The 25,199-nt window shown below is 41.1% G+C and overlaps 1 protein-coding gene across 1 annotated transcript; it reads left to right on the top strand.

The window, feature by feature from the left end:
• Positions 1-25,199, top strand: CNKSR3 (CNKSR family member 3; the record flags this gene model as incomplete). The annotated part of the gene is made up of 11 exons (XM_009580083.1): positions 1-76; positions 379-542; positions 8,345-8,547; positions 9,926-10,013; positions 12,824-12,865; positions 14,770-14,889; positions 16,644-16,703; positions 19,486-19,554; positions 20,297-20,443; positions 22,317-22,441; positions 24,991-25,199. Coding segments are annotated over exons 1-11 (1,303 nt in total), but the record flags the coding sequence as incomplete, so codon positions are not given.

Below are 25,199 nucleotides of genomic sequence, written 5' to 3'. Positions count from 1 at the left end.
ATGCCCCCTAATACCTTTGCCTATGCAGACACCAAAGGGACATTCTTACCTGCTGAGCTTGATCCACAAGAAGCAGGTGGGTCATGCATTGACTTAGGTGACCCAAGGATCCATATAACCTATGTGCTCTGTTGCTATGCCCCTGTGGCACAACTTCAGTTGCTCTGCAAATTTCTTTCATAATTTGGCATTGCATATTGTATGAACTTGCAAATTGTGCCTTTTGCTTTTGCAGGGTTTGTTTTTGTTGTGTGGTGGTGGTGGTGTTTTGTGTTTTTTTTTTTTTTTTTTTTTTTTTTTTTTCAAATTGGCGGGAAGGGGAAGAAAAGACTGAAATCTGTAATCACATCCCCTTCTCTCTTTTTTGTGTTTTGGTAGGCCTGGATGATTGCCTGCAGCAGTATGTCCATAAATTTGAACGGGAGAAGATAAATGGTGAACAGCTGTTACAGATTTCTCACCAGGACCTTGAAGACTTGGGTATCTCACGGATTGGACACCAGGAACTGGTTCTAGAGGCTGTGGATCTCCTGTGTGCACTGGTTAGTTAAGTGGTGAACAGACACGCAAAGAATTTCTTGAAGTGCTCTTTTGGGTGAATAACTAAGGCGAGTCTGATAAAACCAGAATACCTGTATCTCTTGCTTTCCGTTACATATGACGGTAAAAGAAAACAGTAAGCATTTGTTTAATCCTCACAAGCTTTGTGTTAATAGCTCTCTAACTTCTTCCTGATAAGAGGCAATGCTAATTCATTTGGTTGCACTTTTAAAGAAAGAAGTTGTCTGAGTAGCATTGTTAGACTTTGTGGCTCCTGTTAGTGAACAGAGTGATTAAAACTGCTATTGAGTAGAGTGAATTTCTCATAGAAGATAGAAAACATACTATTGAAAGACAGCTGCTAATTGTTCCTCACATCAGTTGACATGGGTTTAGGGAAATTCTGTAGTCTACATACCAAGTGAAGAAAATGTTCTTGAAATGAGGGATGTTTTGCTAACTCAGTTACAGTCGAGTTCAACTCTCATTGGATTCAGAACTTAAGCTGTTCCTCTGTCTTACTCCTGATATATAACTGTGCAAATACTTTTAAAACAAACACACTCTGAAAAGAATAACTATATTTCGGATTGTTTTGCTAGTGCAGGCTTTGCTTAAAAGCTGTAGTTTGGACACAGTCTTGAAGACGTGTTTGATGTAATGCAGCGAATGAGTGCCAGAGGTATATATGATTACATGAGGGAGAAGGGTGGGAAAGGCTGCCTGATGATTCTTTGGCCAGCACTGGCCTGCCTTCCCTTCATTAGGCAAGACTTGCAGCACTGAGCATACTCTTCTTAAAATGGAGAGTCTTTATTGCCTGTGTGATACGTGCTTTATTTGCTGCAGAGAGGTGCTACGGGGATCATTCGTACTCCATAACCAGGAACGAATTGGATAGCCTGTACTGAAAGAAGTGTCTTTAATGAAATCACTTCATACAGTCTGAAATGTTTCCCAGAGTTGCTCTTGTATTTGAAAAACGTTTTATTTCCTCTTCAGTATTTGATCTATCAAAAATTTTTAACATGAAAATCTAATAGAAGAACGTAATTAGCCTGAAATGCAGTTCATGTTGTGGGAAGGGATAATCTGTTGGGCAAGTGAAGGGGTCTGGCGAGTTAGTAAATGTACTGTGTGCTGTATACAGTCCTGACTGAAGTAATGGATGTGGCAGCCCCCAAAGGCACTTCTTTCTTCTTACTTATTTTAAAATATTAGAATAAAATGAACAAAGCTGGATGACTGCCAGAACCTAAAGCTGTGTTTTATCTCCTACAATTTCCTTCTAATTTCCTTTGTAGACAAAATTTTTGACCTCAGACTTGTTTCTGGAAATCCTTTGTGAAATGCAGCTCAAGCTAATGCATTAGACAGAATTCACATATTGCAGCTGAAATGTCCTTATTCCTTTTTAAGAGGTGGAGGAAGAATTCCTGTGTTTTAGGTATGCCCTTTGTCACCTTCTTGATGCCCCTTCCCTTGAGTTTTTGGGATTGTTGTATAAAATCACCGTTGATTTTGTTCCTGAGGGGATGGTGTGTTTTAAGTTCTAGTGATAGCCAATTTTTTTATTTTGCTGTCTCTTCTTTTTGTGTGAGAGAATAAAGGTTTCCCTGTTCCACCTGTATTAGTTCTTTGAAAGTGGGTCTGTGTATTTATATACTTTAATGGATGTTTTTCTTTGTGTGTGTGTGTATATGTGACATTTCCCTAACTTTTGGGGCCTTGAATTAAAAAGCAAAGGAACTATTTTGGGGATTTTTTTCGCTCTCTTACACCTCCTCCCCCCCCATGCTTTTAGCTCACACTGTGGAAATGTGGCATTGGCTGGGCGAGCCTGGGATCAGGCTTTGAAAGTGTCATTCTTGCTGGGGGGGAGGTGGGGGCTGAGAGAGGGTTTTGATAGTTCCCCAGTCCTGGAGTTCTCAAGGAGAATTTCCCTTTTTATCTAGTTTTGCCTTGGCAGTTTTCCAGCTGAGCTTCCTTCAGATAGGTGCTTTGGTTCCCTCACACCGCAAGAACACTTGCGGCTCTAAAGGCAGTGAAGCAGCTGTCTTTGGAACGTCTTTCTCCTGCAGTAACTCTTTTCAAGCATTGACCATACAGACCTTTTTTCCAGCCTCAGTAGACCAGTCATAAAAATACAGTGTGAAGGTAGTCCTTTGCTTGAGAAGGGACACCGAATATACCTTTTTTTTTTTTTTTTTTTTTTTTTTTTTTTGGGTAAAGAAAGAAAAAAGGTTTTATAGGGCTAGAGCCCTCTTTGGCAGCTATGCTGCCAAGGTGAAAATATGTCTGCAAGTTATGGTATTTGCTGCTGCAATAAATGAACTCTGGAACCAGTATAGCTGAAAGAGAAATGAATGCATCTTTCTCTGCTGCTTTGGTGATGAAGCAGTGTTCCCTCATCTCCTCATAGCAGTGGCTGCATGTGTGACAAAGCTGCAGCTGAAGAGGTAGCAGGAGAGAGTATGGACAGGGATAAAAAGTGAAGGTTTCCTGTGAGCACATGTTTCTGTTGCTCTTGAGCTGGTCTAATAGACTTTTCTGAACAGGTGTTGAAGACTGACTTACAGAATTTAGAGGACATATCAAAGAAACTGAATTCCCCAGAGGGGAAAAAAACATCAACTTGAGTGCTTCCATCTTTTTGTCGATGACAATATTTGCTTGGCAGAGCAAAGGGATGGGAGGAAGACTTTCTTAGTTGACTGTTTGGGGGAGGGGGGAACAAACATACATAAATATGCTTTTAAAACTCATGCAAAACCACAAAAGCAGGTGCAGGGATCCAGAAAATAAGCTTTCTCAGCCAAATAATTGGGCCAAAAAGCATCTAGAGTGGTGGTGAAAACTGAATACTTACTCATCATTCCCTGATGAGTAGATTTGCCTGTTTATGCTTAATAAATATAAAACAATGCAAGCATTAACAGGAAACTGTATGCAAATATTTTCACTTCTAATGTGTTCTTTGGGTTAGATTTCTGAATCTTTACCTACACTGTGTGATGAGAGAGTTTGGAAGCAAAAAAGCAGCTGATTTTTCTTGAGGTTAGAATGAAGAGATGCTAGTTTTAAGCAATCTAAAAAAACAAACAAACAAAAAAACTGCCCAATGAACCAAACAAAAAAAACTCAAAACAAACCCACAAACCAAAAAGAACATAGTTTTTAGCATTGTGCCTTTGATAATTTCACTGGTAGTGATGTTCTGCCAGCATATTTGCAGTGCAACAAAATATAACATCGTAATATAAAATAGAACATGCATACATAGAGACTTACCCTTTGTGGCTAATCCTTGTCAAAAGCACCACATCTATGCACCACCTCATAAGATTTCAATTTTCTAGAGGTCTCAAATTTAGTGCTGTTTATTAGGAAATTTGGGATGCCAAAGGATTTTTTTAGGATGCATTTTTGTTAAAAGGGAGAGAGCAAGAATGGGTGACTGTGACAGTACCTTGTGTTAACTCTAGCATTTATATAGGCGTGCAGTGGATTGGATCAGCTTTTGAGCAGGCATTCAGGTTGTTTTTATTCATTTCTTTTCCTAGAGCTGGTTTTCAGTTGGATCAGCCAGCAGATCCAGCTCATTGCACTGCGGCACGTGAACATGGATGTGAAGGGGAAGGCGATGCTGCCCCTGGGCAGTAGCAGAGCTCTGGATCAGCCCAAGTCAGCTCTGACACAACTGCTGTGCTCTTTTGGCTTCAGTTAGCCACACTTTTTTTTTTTATTTTATGTTAGCTGCCTGACCTTGAGCAATTATTTGGTCAGTGTACTTTTTCTCATTAAATGTAATGGAGTTTGGAAAGAGCGTGCTCTTATGCGCATGTGCTGTCTCGTGCACGTGCTGTCTCTCGCTCCAGCCCTGTGTGTGGCTCTCCAGATTAATGAGTAACAACCTGTGAATGTTTGACATAGGGTGCTCTTGACCGCTGGCTTTAGCCTCTGTTTTGATGAAAGCAACTTTGATGTTTTAAATCGGGAGTGATAGGAAAATGTAACGTGTTCTTAGGTTCATGAGCAGCATCTAAAACCTTTTGGTTGCTTAAATAATAATCTGTTAAATATTGTAGCCTCAGCCCTGTAGAAATATTCCAAAAAAACCCGCTAAGCTTTGCACTTCAACTGTGTGTCACTGTGAAGGCTGTTTGGTGTGCTGCCATGCTATCAACATTCCTATCTGTCCTGAATTGGGGCTACAGTTCCATGACAAGTTAAATTAATCCAAGTCAGCTGCTGCCTCCACCCCCGACTGTCCCCTGATTAGTGATCTTTTGTGCTTGCACTCACCTGACCCTGGGGTGAGCTACCTCAGGGAGCTTAAACCAGCTGAGAGCACACTACAGCAAGAAAGGGAATTGATTTTTTTTGAATGGTTTAGTTCCCCAAACCAGCCCTCCCAACAGACTGGACACTGCAAGTGAAGGAGCAGAAAAATAGCAGAAATAGGTGGTTATGTGTGAGGTGGTCAAGATAGCGTCAGCTTGGATAGAAACATTGCTATATCTGGTGAAGGGGCATAGTGTTTTCAGTGAATTAGAGCAAACAGGTGAGGAGACTGGCTTGCCCCTGGAGCAGAGGTGGTTTGGGTTGTGATGACCCTTTGTTCTGGGGAAGTTCATCCCTGAGGGCTGATCCGTAGCTGGAGAATTAGGCGGCTTGTACTGAAGAGCTGCGTGCTCTCTGTTGTGCTGGATAGGCATAGTGCTTAGCCAGGACTTTTCCTAGAACACAAACTGCTGGTTTAGATACCTGAGGTGCACTCCATAGAGTCTCTGGGGGAAGTTATAGGAAAGCTTTGTGCAGTGACTGGAGAGCTTGGCTGTGATGTGCTCTTGATAGGCTGTTGGGGAGAGCAGTTGCAGTCATAAGCTGGAGCTCCTGTATCTCCAGAGGTAACACCTGTGTTGCTGAAGTCCACCTCAAAACTGAGAACTACTTGAGAGAATTATTTAAAACCTAGATGAACTGGAAAAGTGACACTGGATTGACCCGCAGTATAAATAAGGTGAAAGACGTGTGATAAGGAGTATGTGAATGTTTTGGGGCCAAAGTCAAAATCTGACCTGGTATATCAACATGTGTCCTCTTAAATGCTGGGGCCATCTCTAATTGCAGACACCCACAGGTGATGGTCACAATTTCTGCACTTGAATGACAGAAAGACAGACCTGGAGATACTTAAATATATGAAAACTCTCTCAAGTTCTGACTGGAGTGATTAGGTGGTTATACCACTGTACAGAAAAATTCTTTTGTATTTTCTGTCCCTTTATGGAAGGAGGGAAGTCAGTGTCCTGTAATTCCCCTGTTAAAGGAGGGGGGAGATTCCTGGCACATGGCTACTTTCAAATTCTTGTGGTCACAGGAACTTACCCCACATCCAGACCTGTTGGTGAGAATGTAGTCCTCCAAAAATAGACTAATATGCAATGTCATGTGAGAAGGAGAAAACTAACTGCAAGAAATACATCTGAATGATGCTCTTGGTGTTTTCTTTTGTTAAAATTAAAAGGTGGTAAGCTCACACATGACGGTGTGCAAGTACTTTAACATTGTTTAGTAATCCAAATCTTTCCCTTTCTGTGATCTTGGAAAATTTAAGGATATCCTTTGCTGTTGCAACAGTGGCATTTTTTTAATTGGATATATCCTCTCAACCCCTACTCCTGGCTGCATTCTAAGGTTATTTCCTTGCCAAGAGCCCTCAGGGGGAGGAGGAAGGCCCTTGTGTAACTTACACCCACTGGGATCTTGAGGTGGTAGGTATTTTAAAGGTAGCTGAGTAGCTGAAACCTCTGCTTACACTGGTGGGTTTCTCTGGGGCAAAGGTTCTGTTTCATCTTTTGTAAATGACTTAATCTCAGATATTCCAGCCTGTTTTATGGATGCTTGACTGTGGAGGGAATGGAGCCACAAGCCAGCAGTGTGCCCTGGCAGCAAAGAAGTCAGCAGCATCCTGGGCTGCATTAATGGGAGCATGGCCAGGAGAGGGAGGGAAGTGATTATTGCCCTTTACTCAGCACTCATTAGTCTGCATGTGCCCCCTGCCCCCAGTACAGGAAAGATGTGGACAAACTAGAGCAAGCTCAGTGGAGGGCTATGAGGTTGGTCAAGGCTGGAGTACTTACCCGTGAGGAGAGGCTGAGGGACTGGGACTTCTTCAGCCTGGGGAAGAGGTGGCTTCAGGGAGGCCTAACAGCAGATCCCCAGCACCTACCATGGGGGGGAACACGGCTGGCAGCATGGCAGAGCTGGGCTGTTCATGGTAGTGCGTGGCGGGAGGATGAGGGGCTCTGGGCAGAAGTTGAAACGAGAGGTTCAGGCTGGGTTTAAGGAAACACTTTCTCACTCTGAGGACAGTCAGACAGTGCCCAGAAAGGTTGTGCGGTCCCTGTCCTTGGAGGTGTTCAAGACCTGCCTGGATAAAGCCCTGAAGGAGCTGGTCTGAGCTCACAGCTGAGCCTGCCATGAGCAGGAGGCTGGACTGAGAGCTCCTGAGCTCCCCTCCAGCCTGGGTAGTGCCGTGGTCCTGAATGGAGGCATTGGGAAACCCCTGGAAACTTGGAATTGAATGGAATTAAGATTTGCTTTAGTTTTTTGAGGGGGAAAGGAGACAGAGTGGATAGTATAGCTGACTAAACTATGGAACTTGGAGGTCGGTAGCAAGAATCTGCAGCAGCAAAAGAATAGAGAAAGGCAGGGGTTTTTTGTATTTTTGGGTGGGGTTTTTTTGCTTTGTTTTTGTTTTGATGTTTGCTTGGTGGTTTTTTTTTTTGTTTGTTTGTTTTTTTTTTTTAAGAAAAATAGGAATTTTCACTCTAAAAGAGCTAAGCATTGCCTGGGACTTAACTTTCAGAAGATGCCCACCGAGGTTTTGCAAAGCAGGATAACTCAAAAGCAAAGATACTCAGCAACATGTTGCTACATAATTCACGCGTTTGCATGCTGACAGCAAAAAGACGACAATCTTGATTACAGAATTGAGTTGCCTTCAGAACAGATATAGTATAGCATTTCTGACATGTTTGGAATAAGATGATCAATGTGTTGCTTAAAATAATTAGGTTTTAATCTTACAGAGCGTGGTTTCGTTGTATTTGAATTTATAAAGTTGAAGTTACAGGCAGGACTTACAGATTTATTTTTTTAAATTTCAAAATTTTTTTATACAGATGCTGTTGAATGAAAAATAAGATGTCTAAGAATGGTTTTAATTACTATGTATAGCATTAATGCAGTCCTCAAACTTGCAAAAAATTGCACTGCTGTAATCAAGGAGCGCAGTTACTGAAAACTTGTGATCCAAATATTTATTCCAGCTTTTGACTGTGAAATTACATTTGCTTCCTGTTGATGTTTTTACCTCTTGCCAGATTAAACTTATCTTTAATTGTGAATGAAATGTTACTTCAGTATTTATGTACCACAGTATAGAAAACATTTTAAGAAAAAACAGCATTTGCTTTCCTTTAACAAAAAGAAAAACAACACAATCCTGTTACTCCAACTACGTTTTAGAGGTAAATGACATCTGATGTGACACTGGGACTCCATTCTGATTTAAAAGTGTCCTCAAGTCTCATTAACTGAGGGGGTTTGGCACCCACAGAAGTATTCTTAAGTGGCTGGAGTGTAGAACAAATCTTAGAAGGCACTTTTGCCAAAAAAACAGAAAAAAAATTGGGCAAATCCTTAGACCTTTCATCCCATATGAGCTTGTAACTTGTGGTATAATAAATAAGGACTCAATAGGGAGATTTATCAAGCTTAATAATATTCCTTGCAGAACTATGGCCTTGAAACAGACAATATGAAGAACCTGGTTCTCAAGCTGCGAGCATCATCCAACAATCTGCAAAATTACATCAGCAGCCGTAGGAAAAGTTCAAATTATGATGGAAATACCTCTCGCAAGCCCCCCAATGAATTCCTTACTTCTGTGGTAGAGCTTATTGGTGCTGCTAAAGCCTTGCTTGCATGGTTGGACAGGTAAGAATAAAATTTTTATTGCTGCTATAATGAACTGCTTCTCCTTGTAGGGCAATTTCTAGATGCTTGGGTGTAAAGATCTTGATCTCACTCACCCCTTTTTTTGGTGTTGCCAGAAGGCCTCTAGTGGACAAATTTAATCTAGGGTATCTATTTTTGTGCTTCCACTCGTGCTAAAAACCAGTGAAACTGTTAACATTGCATCCAAACTGGTATTTATAAAAGTAGGAGTCTTCCCATTCAGGTCAGTTTCTCATACGTGTGACTTCCTCCTCTCCCCTTCCCACCTTCAAAATTACTTGTCATTGGCAGCTCCCTTTCTAAAAGAATTTTTAATGTTCTGCTGAAATCGTGGCCTTAGCTCTGCGATTTGAAAACTGAGCAGTGGGAGAGACTCTCCCTTTGCCTGTTTGTTTTTGGTTTTTTTTAGTTTAATTCTTTTTTTCCTGGCAAGAGCCAGAGTTGTTTTGTGACAGCTGCAGCGGAAGCAAACAGGCAACAGAGCCGGTCGGATGCTGGCAGGGATGCTGTCCGTGATAACAGATGAACGTAAATTCTCAAGCCCCTTGCCAGCTTTCCTGAGAAGGAAGGTTAGGAGCAGAGCTGCACGGGGACCGGCAGCAAGGAGAGCTTTCATCCTTCAATATCACCACTCTCCAGCAAGGAGTCGGTTCTGTGTCCGATGGGCAGTGATGTTAACAGCTTGTGCCTCTCACCTGGTCCTCTCCTCTCACCCTGTTGCTGGCAACTCGCCCTAGATTTCTTCCACAGCTCACCGTCAGCAAGATGGCTGGCCTGTCTGTTTCCAAACCTGCTGGGGTTGCTTCTGAACTCCCCTTCTAGCCCCTTCAGCTGTCTAGAGGATCTGAGGTGAGACTCTGTAGGCTCTAAAGCTGCCCTACCTATAATGATCCTTTTCTAAGATTGAGCCTCACTGCACCTCTGAGTGTAAAATGTGAAAATCCATTTTTCTTCTTTTAGACAATTTTTTTTTTCTCTCCAGTCTGAGTTTAGTAATCAAAGACTTGGAACTTAGAAATCTACTCACTGGCAAACCCAAGGGTGTGATTTTTACAACAGAGGCAGTGTGATCTGACTCGAGCAGTGCAGCTGAGAGAACTGTAGTTTGGAAAATTGACTGTTTCTTCTGGTTTTGCTCTCTAAACTTGCTTACCACAGGGCTAGACATTCACTAATTTTAGTGCAAGGACAGAGCAGGACTATGCAGCCAGGAATATTTATATTGTAAAACTGTGTCCTCACACGTGTGTGGATGTCAGAGTTACAGCTCTTGCCCTCACATGCTGTTCCTCGCTGATAAGGTAGGATGGGAGAAGATCAGTCCCTTCAGTCTAAGGGGAATTTTCTCTTGTTGCAGGACCCCATTTACAGGTATTGCTGACTTTTCATCAATGAAGAACAGAATCATTCAGCTCTGCTTGGATCTCACTACTACTGTTCAGAAGGTCAGCTGATTTCTTTTCCTCTTTGCTTTCCAAAAGGGAAGGAAGGGGGTGTTTGGGGAAGTAATGTGTTTGCTGTATGCAGAGTGCTAATTGGAAGGCAGATGTGGAAATGAGAGCCTACTTGAAACTTTGAAGGTCCGTGAAGGTCAGTTTCAGTTATCCATTTTTCTGAGGTTGTTTTTTTGTTCACTTAATTTCTAATTTTACTATTGCTGGCTGTGTCTTAAGCGACTACAGTAGTCAAGACAGGCTACTCATGTTTTCTTGAGCTTTGAGGGCAATAGGGTTAGTTTTTGAAATAGTCAGCATTTGGAGTTCCAAACAATGTGTTGAAAAACAGTTATCAGCGCTAGTTCTAAACAAAACTGTGACTCTGTTGCTTATTATATCCATGCTTGCAGACTTCTTAGTCTTGTCCCATACAGAGTGTTTTGGCCATCAGATGAGAAATGCTGCATGTAATGGAAGGAGCTGCCACCTTTACGATACAAATTCCGCTAGCCAGTGTTTTGATTCAAAACTTTCCAATTATCAGTTATGTGATGAGCACTCATATTGGTAATAGCTAAAAGGACACGTAGCAACTGTGGCAGTCTCGGCAAATGACATAATTTCATGCTCTGAATAATGCTGCCTGTCTTCTAAACCATTCTGACAGCATGCCACTGCTTTGGATGTGAAGCACTGTGTACACGCTTCAGCTCCTGCCCAACTTGCTCATAGCCGTTAGTCCATGGCCATATATTGTTTGAACTCTGAAGAACTATGTCCTGTGACATGGGTGATTCTCTCTCCGTTTTGGGGGGATGATATCAAAGGACAGAAACATCCTGTGAGTTGTCAAGCTATGATGACACCCAGTTACATCAGTTGGATCGTTGTGAAAGGATAGTGTCAAAGGCACACAAGTTTGGCTTGCTGCTGAATGCCCTTCTTGTTTGGGCGCTGCGTGTGCAATTGCAGAAAGTCAGTGATTTACAGCTACAGATTTGCAGATTGTGAAGCAGAACAGTAAGCGTTTCTAGCAGCAGATGGTGTTCACCCAAGAGTGCTACAGGAACTGAGATATGAGATTGCTGAACTGTATTAATAAAACTACTAAAAATGGTGTCTAATCTGTCAGTTAAATCAGCCTTTGATGGCAGGGGAATGGAAGTTGGCAAATACAACCCTAGCCTTTTAAAAACTGTCAGAGTACTTCTCTGCCAATTTGATATGAGGTATAATAAAGAATGGGGTTGGTGAATCAACACTATTTGGTACTGGGGCACTGCAGATATGTTAGAATGATCTGAAGGAGTCCACTGACATGTGAAAAAGAGAGGTACAGTTGAAAAAACTTTAGATGAGTTTTCAGGCATCGGAATTCTTTCTTATTAGGAAATAGAGTATAGGAATAAATGGTCAGTTCTCATAGTGGAGAAGAAAGCAGTGTGGCTCTCATGCAACCTATATTACTCTGCGTAATCATAAATGATGTATAAAAATGGGTGAATAATAAGGCAAGACTGGAACGTAGTAATATTCCAGTTCACTTTAATGACAGCTATATAGATACAAGGAACAGAGTTTACTGCACTGCTTCTTAAAGTTTTGTGGCAAACTTTAAGGATAAAATAATAATTAATGTAAATAAAAATGAAGAGGAGCAGAAGGACTTTGCAATACTGAGCAACTGGGCTGCATGATGGTAGGTGACATTCACTATTTATTCATGCAGATACATTGAGCAGAGAAAAATTATGCTGATGCACAATGATGGAGTCTAAATTCGGTAGTAGTTTTCAGGAAGGGTCTTGAAGCTTTTGGTGACAGGCTGTAAAAAGTGTGACCTCAGTCCTTGGTGGTCATCACAACAGTGAACAGGGTGTTAAAGAGTTACTATGAAAACATAAAAGCTCACATAGCTGAGCATATATCCTTGGTGTATCCATATCTGGAGGACTATATGCTTTTTTGGACTTTTGTCTTTAAAAGCACAGAATAGAGCTAGGAAGGAACAGAGTAAGTGTTGAGGATGATCAGAAATATAGAACAGCTTCAGTTCACAGCTCCTGGATGCATCTCTTGGGCATTGTGTGGTAGTTATGCAGGTTGAGATGTCAGTGGCAAATATCTTGGAATTTGAGCTTGTTTCAATGCTTGGGGCTTGGGGTTTTTCTCCTTATAGATATTGTAAATCTTATTTCATTAATTACTTGCTGTTTTTAACTTTTCAATCTGAGAATCTAATACCATTCTCTAGTTCAGCTGTTCTTGCAGAAAACAATGACGACTTCTGTAGCCTGTTACATGAACTTGTTTCAGTTCAAAGACTTTTGTACCTGGGCTGTGTAAATGATGCTTTGTGTGCAGTCCTCTGGCCCTCAGGAATGTCATTGATAGCATATTTTTAAAAATAATTTTTTATGCTTTTTTTAACAATATGTTTTAGATCCATTTTGATGCCTGGGACAGAGGAGCGCCTGAGTAGGGGTTTATCAGCGTAAGGCAAGCTCGTGTGCCCGGCCTTCTGAGAGTCTAGTTTTATTGTGCAGGGTTCTGCTTTTCTGGAATAGTCTGCTGCTGTAATTGAATCCCATGTTCTCTTAGTTTTCAAGGTTTATTATTGCTTTCTACCAGGGCCAGAAAATAGTTGTTTAACAGTACATTTGAGCCCTACTGGGTGAAACTAATCTGATTAATCCCTGCAGCATGAATAACTGTATTTCAGTTCAAGGTTAAAGTGGCAGTTTTGCAGAGTTTTCAGAGATGATATGTTTACATGTTTATTAGTTAACGTGGGGCTTTTGGTCTTGTTTTGTTTTTAGGACTGCACTGTGGCTGACATGGAAGATAAAGTCCAGACTGTAGTAAGTACATGTTTCTGTTGAAACTCGGCTGCCTGCATTCACATTTATTTCAGTGGCTTCTACACTGGCTGTACTGACAACAGCTTTCCAATCCCATACATACAAGCATATCATGCAAGTAAACATTGTTCTGGGCCGTTTTATGAATACTCTTTACTGTAGAGGAAATCAATGAAATTTGAACAGACGGGTAGTATGTGTGTAATAGCACGGAGTCAAGTATTCCTTAAAGTTTCATTGCACAGCTATTTTTTCAAGAGAATTTAGACATCAAATTTTCAAGGGAGGGGTAGTAGTGTAGAATGATTGTAAGCTATATAAACCAATTATGCCTATAATGTGCATTTAATGCCTTAATAAGCAGACACTATGCCTTATTAAGCTTCTTCATGTAAAAGAACTGTGCTGCCACAGAACTGAAGTTCTGCCTCTTTTTGTACTTTAGCTTGAGTTTTCAGTGGTGTTTGAAGCAGCCTTGTGACCAAACGAGGAGCGTAATGGAATGCTTTTTATATTTTGTAACAGTTAATCATCGCTTCCTGCTTTTGACATGAACCAGGCTGCGCTCTTTGATAAGGCCTTCCGCTAGCTCATAGATGCTTAGGAATTTAGTAGCACAATAACTAAAAATAATTTTGTCCATAAATAATGAGACCACGTAAAAGGGAGTTTTTTGCGTCTTTCTTTTTCCATTTGTGCACACCCACTCTGGAAGTAGGTATTGTTGTTTGGAGTTCCCTTGTTTGAGCAGTTCCTCGCATTCACACTTAAGCATTGTTTTGATTTATTTTATTGCTGCTCTATAAATCTGATGTAAAATAAAACAACAAACGTTGGAAGTATTGTTTTCAGGGACCATTGTAATCCAAACCAATGTCTTCCTACAAGATAGCTCCCCCCCCATCCTGTAATTATGTATGTCTACTTTTACTGAAGGATTCAAGCCCCTTGTGAAAGGTGGCTTACCTTGCTGTTTCCCAAATTGTGTATAACTAACTACTGTACTATGTACTAATCCTCCCTCCCCTCTCCTTTAAGCTTTTGTAACCTACTTTGAATTTCAGCATTTTTTCAGCTAACATCAAGACCCAAAACACGCTGTGGGGCATTAATGAAATATGTGAGTGTAGGGATGGCACAGATTTTTGGATTATGATTTTTTTTTTTTTTTCCTGATTAATTAGCCATTCTGCTAGTTAAAAGTTCTACAAGACAAAGCCGTTCTGCCTCTGACTTTACTGACACACACGCAAGGTCAGAATTCGCCTTTAGTTATAATGTTGGCTTAGGATCAGTTATGTTTTGGTCAAAAGGAAATATGAACCTTGCCTGTGTAAGCATTCCAGAAGAGGTCAGCTTAGAGGCACAGTGGAGAGAAGTTACGCTGAAATGCCTAAGTGCTAGATGTCCTACCTTATACTGTAAAGCTTTGTGCAGGTAAGTCAGTGGCCAGCACCTCGCTTTTTCTGACACATGGCCAATTTTATTCTCATAGCAGAAATAACGAACAATATGAAAAACTGTCAATTGTTCCCGCAAGGAATCATCAAAATGTTTCAATATTTTAACGGGTTATATTTTGTTTGTAGCAAAGAAACCCCAAACCCAATATTTTTTGCTGTGTTTTGTGTGTTTATTGTTTTAAACAGAGGATATGTTGGGATCTCTTAGCGGTGATGAGGTGGTACTAGTGGAAACTGGTTGTTTGTACTAGGTTCCAGTAAGAAGATAAACGTGCTGTAGAATAGATCTGTACAAATGAATCTTCTATTTTGGTGATTCTTAACTATGCATTATTAGTGGACCAAGGTTTAGAACTCATTTCCTTTCTGTTTTTGAAAACTGAAAGAAGAAGAAGCCAGGAGAGAAATCTTGTAACTGTTTTTTGTATGTTCTCATTGTAGGCCAAGACTTTAAATGGCATTTGTGATAAAGCCATCCGATCAACTACAGATCCATTGATGAGCCAGTGTGCGTGTCTGGAGGAGGTTCATTTAACCAACATTAAACCTGGGGAAGGCCTGGTAAGAACCGATTCTGGAGTGTCCTGGTGTCCCCAGTGTTTAATAGGTAGTCTTGTGTGCCACTGCCTGTGTGTGTATAGCAAGATATTTCAAAACCATTAATATCCTATAGGGAACAGAAAGAGGCATGGGGAAGAACTCTGAAAGTTACTTGTCAGGTGGTGTGCTGGAGTGGCTGCCAGAGATGGGTATGCATGTTAATGGGTTTGATCCCAAATATAGTTTTTGATGGTGAAGTATTGCAGATTTGTGTCTTAATCAGGATATTGGGGAATTTACAGATGCTTGTGAAATCAGTCATTTTATTTTTGCAGGTTATCTTAAGTAGCTGTTTTCTGGGGATGGGGCAGGAGGGCATTTATCAAGGTGATGAGAAATGGTGTTTGTGGTTTTGAAAGACACATTTTTACGTGTGTTTATAGCAAGATTGTGAAGAATATGAGGATTTTTGAGGTTTGCTGTTAGCAGGAGTATAAGAAATCCTTTTAAATGTTCAGTGGCTGTGTAACATTACTGAATCTAGTTCGTTCAGTGGATGCTGCTTAGCTGAGTGCTGGTTATAAGAAACTGAGTTTGAAATCTTGGTGGATTTTCTGGCTGGGGAACAGACATGTTAGAATGAGTTGGAGGGAATTAAAGTTCTTAAGTGCATTTGTACCCAACCCCCGGCCCTGAAGGCAGAAGAGATGAACATTGTTAGAGGAAGCTTTACAGTCTTATTGTATTATGTAGTTTTACCTAGGCCACTGGATTTGACTGAATCAGTCATGCATTCTTGAATTTATGGGGACCTCTTTGTTAATGCACAAGCTACAATGAAGCAGAGTCAGCCTAGCTTGGACTAAGTAAGAAACGACGAGGTAGGTGCACACAATTGGATACCGACAGGCAAACAGGAAAGGGAATTGGCTAGAAAGGAAGGGGCAAAAAAATCTTGTATTTTTCCTTGTATGTCTAAGCAAGTGTGGTAACTTCGGGCAGATAAGCTGCCTATGACTCCTGAATAACATCCAGTTCTGTACAGCTCAGCGTGAGTACTACTAACAACAGACGTACGAGGAAAAGTAGAGATGTATTTGTTCATAAATGATGAAACCAATGTACTGGTCACCTATGCAATTATCAGTTAATAGCCTGTTGGTGATTTTTAATTTGGTGTTCCTATGGTCAACACCCATTTCACCTGTGTTTGTCCTTGCATTTGCACTCAGCATTAACATATACAGCCACAAATACTTAGCTCTGCCGGAGCTTTTATTGCTTATGTCAGCATTGTGGTTACAAGGCAGTCTGTGTATTGACTTGCCAAGAGAAATTGTAAAAGAACATGTAGGCCATATTTGTAGCCTACCTCTGTAAGTGTGCTTTGTATGGAGAGAGCTGGTGGCCATCTAGTAAAACCTGTAATTCTCTAGTGCAGACAGGGCAGTAAGGAAATAAAGTTTTGTTCAAGGCCAAAGACCGACAAGGCAGCAAAACCAGCAGTGTTTGATATACCAACCAGACAGTGTTTCTAAATTGCATTCCATATATTAGTTTTTTTAAGTCATTATAAATATTATAATTAATTACAGTGATCTGTGAAGAGGTTTAGAATGTTGTAATATTAGACCACACACTTTTCTAGGGAAAATTTGTGAATTGTTAAGTGTTTTTAATAATGTTTTGAGTCTGTTGCCAACAGTTGTTTAATCAGATAAGTTATGCGGTTTTTTTACCTTCAAACTTGTTTTTCATTTTCTACTTACATTTAGGGAATGTACATCAAATCAACTTATGATGGATTACATGTAATTACGGGAACTACAGAAAACGTAAGTGAAGTAAATGTAGATTAACTCAGGCTATCTGACAGTAGCTGTGATTGAGTTAGTTTGACTTTTTTACTACTTTTTCCTGTTTTACATATGACTTTCATAATATTACTGCTTTAAATACTGTGTGATGCATCATTTGTTTATCCACAATTTGTAAATATTTTGTGTCTGCATGTTTCACTGTTAGTCTAATTAAACCAGTTTCTGCAAGTACATGAGTTAGTTCAAACGCTTGGCATTAAAATAATTGCTTTAATAAGTTACTGTATCTGCTGTTCTGAGCGCTTATGGTATCTTGCTTAGCAAAGTCTTGAACGTATTTGCTCTCTGCTGGCAAAGGCAATCTTCCCTAATGGGAACATTTAGGTGGTAGTGTGCTAAATTCAGTAATGAGTAATGAAATTAATGAGCTGTCCAGTGGCAAAATTACCTTGTACAGTAAAAAGACTACAAAAAAGTAAGACTTTTAAGAGCGGTCTGCTGGAAGGAAATGTCGGCATGATAGGCAACTGTATTTTTTGCTGCGGACGGTTGCTTGTTTATTCTTACACCGTGAGTTCTCTGTAGCTGAGACTTACTAAAGGCTTCTGGGCAGTCATTGCAGTGGACCTCTGGCCAGCAGCTGAGGCTGGCAGGTGATGCTGTGGTATTGTCAGACATGCTGCTCTATGGGAGCAGTGGCTGAAAGAAAAAAGAGCAGAGGAACTTGGCTTTTTTTTTTTTTTTTTTTTTGATAAGAAAAAAACTTGTTTTTTTTTTTTTTTTTTTTTTTGTGAATAGGAAAGAACCAGTGGTTCTAGTTGTACCCCTGCCAAGTCCAAGGGCCAGGGAGGAGTGGGTGGAAATCTGTGCTTGCAGTCTAGAGTGAAAACTGAAAGCTCTTATAGCTTTTGTACTATTGCCCTGGCATAACTCTGTATAGGATCTGCAACAGAGACCAAGTCCACTTTGACAGCAATTTCAATATCCAATAAATGTGAAAGGATGTAATGTTGACTGCCGACAAACTGCCTGTGCATATAGGTCTCATTTTGGAGTCCAGGAGCGGGGCTGTATTGCTTCTATAGCTTTGAGTGTTGACTAAACATCTGCTTTTTTATGAACACTGGTTCTTCCTTTGGGGAAGCTCTTTCCTTTGGAACAACAAAACTTGACAAGTGACTGAGAGATCTGCAAACAACTGATGTCATCATTTAGATGACCCAGGCTGAGTCTTAGCTCAATTTTCTTCCTAGGTTTGGAATGGTATTTTAGTAGCTATCCCCAGAAGCTGGTGTATTGGAATGCAGTGGAATTGCACCCCAAAATTAACAGTACTGTGCATTGGAAGGACTGGGGAAGTCCCTGCATTTGATACCAGTCAGCCAAGAGGATTCCCAAGTTGTGCCGTCTTACTTGTGACTTCCTGTGTCACGTTGGCCTAGATCTAAACTTTGCTCTTTCCTCTGTTCTCACAATGCGATAGCTGGCACTTGTTGTAGGAGTCCTCTGTGCAAGGGTCCCCCACCCTCCCTGAGACGGGCTGTTGATCGCCCAAAGGACAGCTTGAAACGAGCTTTGTTTTTCACAAACATGACTTTGGCCCAGCATTTTTTCGTGATCTTGGTTGACTCATATATATGCAGCCTTCCACGGAGGCATTTCCTCTCAGAGGAAGCAAGAAGACAATAAAGAAATGGGGTTACTCATGATAGCTGGAGCCTCCCACAAATTCCCCCATGTTTTCTTTCCTTGTTGCACTGTTTATTCCTACAGTTCTTTCTAATAAAAAAGTTACTTGAGCTCTGAAGGTGGGATGACGAGGAGAAGGGAGCCCTTAATCCAAGTGCTTAGTTCTGGAGTCACTAGGAGGAGCTGGCCTGCTGCCAGGTGGTTACTCATGGGGTGGGGGGAATGGGAGGAGAAGTTGTCCCGTGACCGGGGTACAACATACCAAGGTAGTATGCCTGTGCTCTTTGGGTGTTGTCAAGGCTGGTCAGAGTTGGTGTGTTACAGCAGTGAGACCATTTTTAATAACTGCAGCGTTAGCTGGTGCATGGCACCAGCCGCAGATAAATCTAAATAAATATTGACACATTTAGCTGTTCCTAGCTAATGGTTCCCCAGAGCTTGGTTTATGTTCCAAGAAAGTTGTGTTTTAAGGTGTATTATTATTAGATAGGTATTTGAAAAATACCTGTCTACATACACTTGATGTTTGCAAGCGTATATTTTTATCTGTTGACCTTAATGATGCAGGCAGGGAATTTCACATGGAAGTTGGTAGCTCTTATTTACATTAGGAAACAAAAAGGGAAAGTGCAATGGATTTATTTTGTGGGTTGGAGGGTATTTGGTCCTTTATTCTGTACATTAAAAATCTTAGTGTTTGTTTTTTTTTAAATCAGTATACATTTATTTGAAAGCTAAGTTTAAGATAGTTGCTGTGATAGTCTTTAAGATAGTCTTCTCTTCAGTCCTCTCCTGCTGCTGTCTGAAACTACAGTGCAAACTGGAGGCAAAAGGACAGTGGAGACCATCCCATGACTTAAGTACAATTTGGCCTGTGACAGATATAGGCTATGCCTTCTCCCTTTCCCTGTAGTTCCTCCAGTATAAAAAAGTTGAATTCGTTTGCATTTCTCAAGACATCAACAGATGTAATGTGTGATCTAGCTGTGCGAAAATTTTCAGCAGTGCTCTTCATTATAGATGCAGCCTTTGACTTAGCTTGGTGGGGGTTGTTATGAGAGGGAAGAAAGCCTGCTGAAGCACATGCCTCTTGTTTTCCTCTTTGTAGTCCCCTGCTGATCGATCTCAGAAGATTCATGCTGGTGATGAAGTGATCCAGGTTAATCGGCAAACTGTGGTTAGTAACAAACAGCCTTACCAACTTTCTCTTATGCTTGCTCTGCAAAGCTCTCTCCCCACAGGTTCTGAATGGATGGGGTCAGGAGGCAGTTCTGGTGTTTTTCTGTTGAAATTTTTGAGGCTTTTTAACATTTTGTTTTCAAGACAAATTTTATTCTTTGCAGTATTTTGATAAAATAAATATGCAATATTTCATGTTTAAATGCTGTATGAATCATATTAAAATACTTCATATTGTATTTAAGGCCTGTTTTAAAATGCATTGTTACAATCTACTGAAATGCAGATAAAAACAGCTTTAAAAAAACCCAAAGTATTGTCAAATTGTTTGCATCTGGGAACTTAGATAAAATGATTACATTTTTGCTTAGTGCAGGTAAGCAATGCCTTTCAATATTAGAAAGAAACATGACAAAAGTAGTTCACTGTGAATCCCTGTGTTACTCAGTTTGAGCACATCCATGCATCCTTCTAGGACTGGAGCTGAGGTATAAAGAGCATTGCTTAATATCTCAGTATTTAATTTACAGCTTAAGTAGACATCTTTCTTTGAAACAAAACAAAGAAGAACCTTATAAAAAAGGAGCTTTCCAATTCTTAATTCTGGCTTTTTTGGATCTCTTTTCTCTCTTTAGGTTCATGTTAAAACAGACAGTTTGACGTGGGGGATTTGGGTTTTTCTTGTTTGTTCACTTTCAGAAAAGCAATACTGAATAAAAGATGTCTTTATTCTTTTCCAGGTTGGATGGCAACTAAAAAATCTGGTGGCAAAGTTGCGAGAGAATCCTGCTGGAGTTAAGCTGCTGCTTAAGAAACGTCCTACCGGCTCTTTCCACTTCACTCCTGCTCCGCTAAAGAACCTGCGCTGGAAACCGCCCTTGGTGCAGGTGAGAAGCTGCCAGCTTCACTGTAATGTTGGGATGGGAATGCCTTAGTTGCAACTTGAAAAAGAGACATACCAGAAATGCTTCCAGGTACTCATATTTAAGTACAGGTCAAGGAAGGTTAGGTGAAATGGCTGTCCTCCTCTGGTTCCTAGGTAAAAGGGAAAATGTTCTTGCCTTTCCTCTCTCGTTCCCCTCTCTCGTTCCCCTCTCTCGTTCCCCTCTCTCGTTCCCCTCTCTCGTTCCCCTCTCTCGTTCCCCTCTCTCGTTCCCCTCTCTCGTTCCCCTCCCAGATAAATGCGCTCTTGATACACAGAGGGACTAGGTGTGTTGAGCATTTTAATCAGTCTGTGTGCCACTGGGAGAACTTATCTGAGGCAAAATTGCTGAAACTGCTGATACGTATGGAATTCATCAGCGTGGAGTAATAAATGCTTCCTCTGTTTAGCAGAGTAATACATTTTTGCTGAAATAACTTAGGTTATTCCATGTATTTGTCCTCTTTTTAGTCTGGTGAAGGGTGGGAAAGTGAATGTTTTTCAAGAAGTTATTTAAACTACTTGTTTAAATAAGATTTGGTTGTTGGGCAGTTCACAGATTGGGTAATGAGCAGGCAGAGAAAGTGATGTTAATAACTCTTAAATAACCATGTTGAGGAATAGCTTGTTGTATTAAGAAGCTTAGGGCTTAATGCTTGCAGGAGGAAGTAACCTAATTGAATCTAAACTGATTACCTGAAATAAAGAAAACCAGGGAGAGTTCCCATTCCTACTCCTGTTCTGATACAGGTCTCCCTACAGCTGTGAGGATGACTTATGAACCTGTGAAATGCCAGTGGCTATTGCAAGTCTTGATACAGGCAGACTTCTCTCAAACTAGGTAGAAGATGTGCACTTGACTCCTTTCTCATCCTTCCTTTCACCAATGCCTGTGTCTTGTTTTTGTGGCATCGTGTCTGTCATTTAATCAGAGCCAAAGGAAAAAACCACCACCCTGTGAGTTTTCCGGGGTTACCCAAAGCAACGACTATGTCACCAGTGTGAAGAGCTGAGGTGGGCTGGGATATAGGCTGTGCCAAGCAGCGTTTCCTTGGGGGAATAAGTGATTGGAGAAGCCTGTTGACAGTTCTGGGCTCCAACGTACTGACTGGTCAAAGGCAGATGCTTGTGCAGGGGTACCATTAACTGAGTGGCCGGAGTGAAAGCCTGGGCAGGTCCTTGACAAAAAGGGGAGAGTGCAGTCCTCTTGCCTGACAAACGTGAAAGGGTCCTTCAAGCCTTTGCTCTCCTAGAGGCAGACAGGAGCCTGGCAAGATGCTGGGGACATAGAAGAGAGCCACAAAGAGCAAAATGGCAAACTTGCTCAGAGGAGCAAAACCAAATCTATTTTTCCTTTGCTTCCCTTACCCTAATTATATCCCTTGATGCAATTTGTGGTGAACTTTACCATATTCCTGCCCGTGCCCCAGTTATTGGACTGTGTGGAATAAGGGTAGCATGAGCTGGCTTTGTAAGTGTTGCAGATCATATCTGTATTTAACAAATTGCATTCTTTTAATGGATCTAAAAACCAAAGAAGGGGTTTTGTCTCTGCTGCTTTTTCTGTCTATGGAATTTGCAGGAGAAATAGAACTGGAAAGAGCAAAATATATTCTTGAGCAATGCATTACCTGTGATAGGATTTCTGTAGGAGGGACTGGAAAGCTAGCCAAAACTGGGGGTGGAGGAAAATGTAAATGCTGAGAGTTTTTAATGTGTTTATTAAGCATAGATATAGTAGTTCAATAGGGGATGAAATGGTACTATTGATTATTGAATTATCTTTTTGTGAATGATAAATCAATGCTCAGATGTTTGATAGCTGTCTAACATTTCAGACCAGTCCTCCGCCAACTTCGACCCAGTCGCCAGAAAGCACCATGGATACCTCACTGAAAAAAGAGAAGCCAGCCATTTTGGATCTGTACATACCACCTCCGCCAGCTGTTCCATATTCTCCTCGGTATGCAAATAAACATGCACTACTGAACAAAAAATTCCTTTATTACATTTGTTTCTGAGCTGGCTTGCTGTTAGAGCTCTGTGAAGATTAGCTTGAGGAAATAGCAGATCTCACAGACTTTCTTCTGGTTGCTTAAATGCATAGCATTGCTTAAGCTTATGCTTAAATGCGTAAACTACCAGATCATAATAGATTTTATTATTAGAAGATTATGGTGTGCCACATAAATCAGAGTTGTTCCCAAAACATGAACGGATGTCATCCCTCATTTTGTTGTGGGGTTATGTTTTTGATTTTGTTTAAATCCGACTGCACATAGCAGGAAGTCATTTTTGTCTGTAACTTCTTCCACTGTTTTGTTTGGGGTCGTTTTTTGGAGTTTTTTTATGTTTGTCTGTTTGTTTTTTTAGCAAGTTAAGTAACTGTTGTGGGAGTTAGGATAGAAAAGAACTTGTTTTAAATTGTTAAACTTGCAAGTTGTATAGAACAGGAATGTTCCTACTGAAGGGAAGGGAGAGTCAATTCATTCAACTTTTTTTTTTTTTTTTATCCTGTGGTGTAAGCTATAAAAATGCAGACCTGTGTACACAAAAGGCAGGGGGGTAGGGTGGGGTGGGCATATGGTATGGCTAGCTTTTGTTTGTTCTCAAGTCCATGTTGACTCATGTCAGAACCCTGCCAGCTGACCTGGGAAGGTGATGGACAAGAGAGTTTTCAGGCAAGGCATGCTTCCTGGCCTGCCCTGACACTTTAGGTTATACATAGACAGCCCAGACAGAAACTCTGACCTTTTGCTGCAGGACTCATATGCGAGGAGAGCTTGCCTCCTGTCACGTAAGGCTTGAGATACAGAGACAGAAATTGTATTACTGCAGTCTTTGGGGCAGTACTATGGCCAGGGGAGAGGGTTTCTCCAAGGTAGGGTCTCTTTACTGATGTTGGACCCACCTTGACCTGCTCTCTCCCTGTTTTTCATGTTTATGCATGCTCAGTTCTAAAAAAAAAAAAACCAACACCCCCCCCCCCAAAAAAAAAACCAAACCCAAACATCTCTTGGCATAAAAACAAGCATATAGATTTAGCAGCTGAGTTTAGAATGCCTGGGTCTTTTCTTTAAATCGTTACATTTCAAGCACATTGGTGAATTACGTGCATGTGCTCAGTTTGTTTATCTTCCTAAAGAGTCACAATTATATCTAGCTTCAGATGCCTTTAGACCTGAATCCCTGTTGATAAAGAAGGAAGTAGCAATGTGAGCTGTAAAACTTGTCCTGGATGATGTGTGGAAAAGGAGAAGGCTTCTTGACTTTGACTTTTAAAGAAAGCATATGTGGGAAGCTGTGGCAACCAGGAAAAGGAGGAAGGGCAGTTCTTTTGCCTTCTCTGTGGCTGGTTAAATTCACCTCTGCGTGTTTTGCTCTTCTCTTGAAACTGTGGTGCATTTGTGTGGTCATTTCTTTTTTCCCCCTTCATCATCCTGTTCTCTTCCCTTCCTGGCATGGATCTTCTCTGGTCCACACTGGGGAGGCAGAGAGCAGTGGCTGGTTTCCTTCCCCACGGCACAGTCTCCACATGGTGGTGTTGTAGGAGAGCTCTCTGCGTACATACGGTTGTGGTGTAACACTTCTGGTTGTGTTGTAAAACTTCTGTGCAATTTTTGGTCCCTGTATCTCCATAAATAGCTCCCTCCCATTCATTGAGCTCTAGCATTGTTCTTGATGGAGAGCTGGAAAAAGTGGTATGCGCTGGCCAGGGGGCTGTTTTGAATACTGGGGTATATATGTGTTTAGGCAGTCTGCTGTGTATTTTTATGCCTGACTTGGCTGGTGGTTGCTTCAAGCAATAAGATTGTAACATGTACAGAGAAGCGGTAAAAAACGCAGGCAAATCTTAACTTGGAGGGTAGCTTTTCTTCCAAAAGTACTCACAAGGACTGGTTCTAAAAATGGCTGTTCCTGGCCTTTGGAATGAGGGGTTGCTCTGGGAAGGGAGTTCCTGCAGGAATTACTCAAAATCATATGTATATACACTATGAATTTATTACTGAAACTCTCAAGGGGGTCTCACTTTTGATTGGAGAAAGAAGGTGATGAATATTCAGTGGCAGTTATTGGATTCTAACAACGACTGAAAAGCATAGTCCCTCAGACAGATGTGCCATTACACGGAGATGGATAAATCTATGTATGCACTCCTCTGTCACAACTGTGTTCTGAACAGGCAGTGAATCGGGAGCTTTGATACCCTCAGGGCAGAAAGGTCTCATTTGTCAAAAGCTTTTTCAGGGGTGGTACCTCTAAACTTCTCTGTGTGTTAAATTACTGGCTCATTAAAAGTGAATTAGCATGAGGGGGGTAGCTTTCTGTTCTTCTTCGTAAATATGTTTATAATGAAGTCTTCCATCACCTGCCTTTTTTTTTTCCAGCTTGTTTGCAGCACAATGCCAGTTGTCAGAAGCATGACTGGTGCTAGAAGTATCTTTCAAACCTACTCATGTCTGTAGCGTGAAACTCTTTTAAGCTACTAACTGAAGTGAAATGTCCTTTCAGAGATGAAAAGGGGAGTTTTGTATACGGAGGAGGAAAAAAACCCAGTCAGCCACTACCTGGGTCCAAGGGCGCTGAGTCTCCCAATTCTTTTCTGGACCAGGAGAGTCGAAGGCGAAGGTTTACTATTGCTGATTCAGATCAGTTGCCTGGGTATCCCATGGAAGCAAATATTCTACCAGCTAAGATGAGGGAAAAAACACAGTCCTATG

The sequence above is a fragment of the Fulmarus glacialis genome, unplaced genomic scaffold (assembly GCF_000690835.1).
Source record: "Fulmarus glacialis isolate BGI_N327 unplaced genomic scaffold, ASM69083v1 scaffold5846, whole genome shotgun sequence".
Classification (NCBI taxonomy): domain Eukaryota; kingdom Metazoa; phylum Chordata; class Aves; order Procellariiformes; family Procellariidae; genus Fulmarus; species Fulmarus glacialis.
This window is presented reverse-complemented; position numbering and strand designations above follow the sequence as displayed.